The sequence below is a fragment of the Anarrhichthys ocellatus genome, unplaced genomic scaffold (genome assembly GCF_004355925.1).
Source record: "Anarrhichthys ocellatus isolate YVR2014 unplaced genomic scaffold, GSC_Weel_1.0 scaffold13, whole genome shotgun sequence".
Classification (NCBI taxonomy): domain Eukaryota; kingdom Metazoa; phylum Chordata; class Actinopteri; order Perciformes; family Anarhichadidae; genus Anarrhichthys; species Anarrhichthys ocellatus.
In genome coordinates, this window is record NW_022280043.1 from 3,693,059 (window position 1) to 3,698,009 (window position 4,951).

A 4,951-nucleotide genomic window follows, 5' to 3' on the forward strand; every position below is an offset into this window, starting at 1 on the left:
ACTCTGCATAAAGATCTTCGGGGTTTATTGGTGATAAAGATACTTGACCATCATATGATAGATTTAGCTTTATTATCTCTCTCTCTCTCTCTCTCTCTCACACACACACACACACACACACACATAGACAGAATTTGCACACACTAATCATGACTTGTGCAACCAAGACACATGTTTGTGTTCAAGTATTTGACAAGCTCACGTTCATTAAGCTCAAAAGCCAGTACAGTGTGTTTATGACTGAGAGGAGCATTCTGACAAAGTGATCCAGAAACGACATGATGCATGTGCAGTGGTAGTGTAGATCTTACAATCTTACCAGAATGTTCCAGAATAATTCCTGTTTGGTTACATTTTAAGGCAACCTTCAAAGAACAAACAAGTTCCCTTTAGGAATGTTTGTGGAAACTTCCCAAAGGTTATTTTTGTGATGGATTGTGAGACAACAAACCCTGCAAATGACTAATTTTGCTCAATTCTTTACGTGCATTTTACTCTTTATAAATACCACAACTACTATAGTGGATGTACTTTTCGACACCACCAACGCACAACATGAATATTACAAGTATATAATTGTGAAGATATTACTGTGTATGGATACAGTATCGTGAGATGGATGTATGGCATGCAGTGATGGAATGTAAAGTACATTTACTCAAGCACTGTACTTGAGTACAATTCTAAGGTTTTTATACTTTACTCGAGTATTTCCATTTTGTGATAAATGATATTCAGAGGGAAATATTGTACTTTTTACTCAAATACTTTTGACTGCTAGTTACTTTTCACATTTACAATACAATTGATATAATCATCTTAAAGAATACAATGCATTTGAAAAAATAGATGTATACATATAAGATATAATTACACAAACGAATATAAAATAGTAAAAAAACATTTTAATGCTGTTTGTACATTAATGTAATACAAGAACATATTTCTTGGAAAGGGTTGCCCTACATAATGAGTACATTAACTTTTCAGAAGTCCATTTTGCAGATAATACTTCTGTACTTTTGCAATGAAGGAATTTTTAAATCTTGGTATTTCTACTTTTTCCCCAAGTAGAAGATTTTAATATGTTTTCCAGCACTGCCACTATGAATACCACAGTTAATCAAGAGAAGCTGCGTAATTTTAATAGTCAATGAAAATGTATTTTACTGGAAAATATTTGTTTTTATTTAAGTTAAACTCAAAGTGTGTACATTAATGACAAGTTACTGTATCCATATCACCCCAATTTTTTAAAACAACATTGGCTTACGGTTGTGCATTTATAACTGAATTATGGCAGACAAACACTGTTGCTGCTGAGAAAGAAAACCAAGCGACAGACAACATGACGCAAAGAAAGCTTTGTATAAATCAATCCTCTAATTGCCTTTAATTTCCAACAAATGTGAGAGAACTCTTGAATCTGGCCAGTGCAAAAATATTTACATTAGTACACAATCTGCTTATAACAAAAAATAGTGCACCAACACAAAAACATATGTCCACATCAAAATATAATTTAAATCCTCATTTTGTTGCATAAAAACTAAAAGAGATGGAATATTCATTAACATCCCAGTCATGAACCAAGTCCTACTTTAGGCTCATACTGGCCCAGTGAAGCAATGTGCTGTGAAAACACAGGTTGAAACATCACATCTCTTCTTAGGTGCTTTCTGTTCAGGGGCCTAAGCCTTTGGTTCTTCTGGTTTGGGGGCCTCTGCCTTTGGTTCTTCTGTTTAGGGGCCTAAGCCTTTGGTTCTTCTGGTTTGGGGGCCTAAGCCTTTGGTTCTTCTGGTTTGGGGGCCTAAGTCTTTGGTTCTTCTGGTTTGGGGGCCTAAGCCTTTGGTTTTCATGGTTTGGGGGCCTCTGCCTTTGGTTCTTCTGGTTTGGGGGCCTCTGCCTTTGGTTCCTCTGGTTTGGGGGCCTCTGCCTTTGGTTCCTCTGGTTTGGGGGCCTCTGCCTTTGGTTCCTCTGGTTTGGGGGCCTCTGCCTTTGGTTCCTCTGGTTTCGGGGCCTCTACGATGCCACACAGCTGGCTTTAAAAAAAAAAGTTAAACAATAGAAAATGCAGTGAATGCATACAGTGGTTATCATTATCAATATATATATTGTTTTGTAAAGTTTTGACGTTATAATAAGTCGAGTAAAGTATTAATAATACCTTGCAGGGGTTAATTCTGCTTTCAAAAAGCCACACACTGCACTCTTTGCTGCTAGTTGCTGGTTCAGTGTATCCGATTCTGTTTTCAAGTTGGTCTTCTCCTTCTCGAATTCATCTGTAGGTATTATCATATGACAAGTGGAATTTTAAGTGTTACAATTTAAAAGGAATTAGGAGCATTTCTTGAAGTTCCTTTTTTTCAACTGGAAGAGAAATCAATTTGAATGCATTTGAATCAGCACCGGTGCTCAGTAAAAGAGGGAAAGGTTTCTTTGTGTCCTCTCTGAGATATTGAATACATGACCACTTTTTGGCATTGAGGCACATAAATCGGCGCCTACCTTGGAGTTTTTTTAATTCCGTCTCTACTGATGTCAGCTCATCTGTCACATGTTTCTGCAAGTAGAAACGAGAATGTCAGCGACGCAAACTTGAGTTTGTTGGAGAAATCTTCTCTACACAGACTAAAACCCTGCATCTGCGCATCTTCGACTTTGATCCAGCCACATCCTTTTGACTTCTTAAGTAAATATTTGAATGCTTCTTTCATAACATATACCGGATCTGCACACAACACAGTCTCAGCATTATTCCTCAGTGTTACGTGATCAAGTAGCCTATAAGGATATACTTTATGTTTTAATGAAGTCTTGTGAAGTCACGTCTCAAGCTTATTTCTCCCAACATTTTATCGGTTCCTTACACATTACACCATTTTCTGTGCCCTAAAAAAATCTTTTTTACGATGATGTTTTACTTAGATGCTCTGTGCAACACTGAGGAATCACCTTGATCCACTGTGAGGCCATTAGATCTGCAGAGATGGTTCATAAAGGGCAGTAAATAAGTGGAAATTATGGAAAACGTATGTAAATGCAAATTCTGACTCTCTTAACCAAAGAACTACTTCGTCTTCCTCCAGAGGTACTACTGGCTATGTGAGACAACCGAGCAGAGGAACATTTATTTTATGTGATACACATATTCATGCATGTATTGCCCTTTTAAGAAGTTTTTGTTTTTAGAAATATGAATAAAAAACCCATCTATGCACAGGACCCAAATTTCAGTACAGGGTGACAGGGGCATAGACAAGTCCTATTTCCAATTCATAAAATAATTGTTTTGTTCTAAAATAAAAAAACACTGTTATATCTGTAGTATTATAGCAAAAATAAGTATGTAGTAAAATAAGGAAAATGGCCTATGGAATCCTGAAGGCGAAGGCCTGCCTATACAGGCAGGGATAGTAGATTAGTTTTAATAATTTCAACAATAAATAGTTTACAAATTATACAGTAATGCAGGAAAAAAGTACACTATTGCTGGAGTTTACATGTGTCTATAGGTCTATAGTCAGTCCCTGCTCTGATAATAGCTACAAGACAAGCCTGGGTGGTGATGATGAATTCCTTCCTAACTGGTTATGTGTTCTTTTCACTGGCAGAACAAGTCTAATCATATATAAAGATTTGAATTTTGTTTTTTATAGTTTATGTAACCCCTCAAGTTCATATTCCTCTTTCAACCGTGAGCTTTGAATTCATTGTTAAGATGACACAGTCTACTACATGGCTCTCTGTGTAAACTAAATCCCACATAACTTTCGCAAGGAATCGCAAAACTATTCATACACTCTCTTTGCTTGAGTCTCTCAGTTTCTCCTCACCTGGCCTGACTCGCAGATGTCCGATCTACCCTTTGCCGCAATTGCTTCGGCCTCGAGCCTGACCGTTTCTTCCTCCAGCGCTTTCTGCTCAGTTTGGGTCTTCTGCATGAGGTTTTCCGTCTCCGCCGCCATACTATTATAGCCTTGCAGCACATCGTTGGTCACCCGCAGCTTGATATCCTGAAAATTGTTCTGTCTTTCGTATTTGTCGTGCTGCAATTTCCGCATTTTCATGATCCCCACCAGAGCGACGGACAGGACTAATGTCACAGGTAGCACACATTGGACCCTCATAGCTGTGTGAGCTTTTTTATACTTGATGATGGATAAACTTCGGCAAGTGCTAAATCTGAACACAAGGCTGCTATCCGTGTCTCCCTGGTTACACTTCTCTACGTTTGCCAAATTAAAATCAACCAAGGTGCCCGACTCACCTGCGCTGTCCGATTGGACATTCACATGAGTTGGATATGAGCTGCTCTATGGTGTCATTGGAAACACGCCCTCTTCTTTTACGGCATCGAGAACACGTATACGCTCTGCTTTCACCCGGTGCTTGTAATGTCCTCACAAATAGTCCTGTGTATGTAAGCAGGCAAGCTTGTGTTTTATTACTGTGCGTCTGTTGATAGGACAAGCTGAAGCTGATATGACAAATAATTTGTGTAATAGGCTACCTCATTTTAACAGTGAATACAACACCACAAACCTAAAATAAATAAAGTGTACGACTTTGACTTATAAACTCAGTTACAAGGGGAAAAATCGAATCTTTACTTAAGTAAAAGTATTGAAGTATTGGTAATTAAATATCGAAATTAAAAGTACTTAAAAAAATGGCTAAGCACATATCTCAAACTTGTACTCAAGTACAATAGAGTAAATGTGCTTTAGGTATGATTAGAGTCACAGTTCAACAAATCAAAATGGTGTCATAATAAAACATAAAACGAGCACATATCAATCGTAATTATTGAAGGAGGAGATTGAGTCAATATACACAGTCTACGACAACAAATGTTTTGATATTTTACAAATGGTAGGCTATCACATCGTTTATTGTTGCTTATTTGTACATCATTAACTTGTTCTTAAAACTAAGCAGTATGTGGCAT

At 37.5% G+C, this 4,951-nt stretch overlaps 1 protein-coding gene across 1 annotated transcript; it reads right to left on the bottom strand.

Moving 5' to 3' along the window:
* Positions 1–908: 908 nt before the first annotated feature.
* LOC116386905 (FK506-binding protein 4) lies at positions 909–4,315 on the bottom strand. Its single transcript, XM_031853500.1, has 4 exons — positions 3,837–4,315; positions 2,509–2,563; positions 2,168–2,282; positions 909–2,042 (listed from the first exon to the last, which is right to left on the bottom strand). Exons 1-4 carry the CDS (start codon positions 4,128–4,130, stop codon positions 1,856–1,858), a joined length of 651 nt encoding a protein of 216 aa, XP_031709360.1. The 5' UTR covers positions 4,131–4,315; the 3' UTR covers positions 909–1,855.
* Between the last annotated feature and the right edge of the window lie 636 nt (positions 4,316–4,951).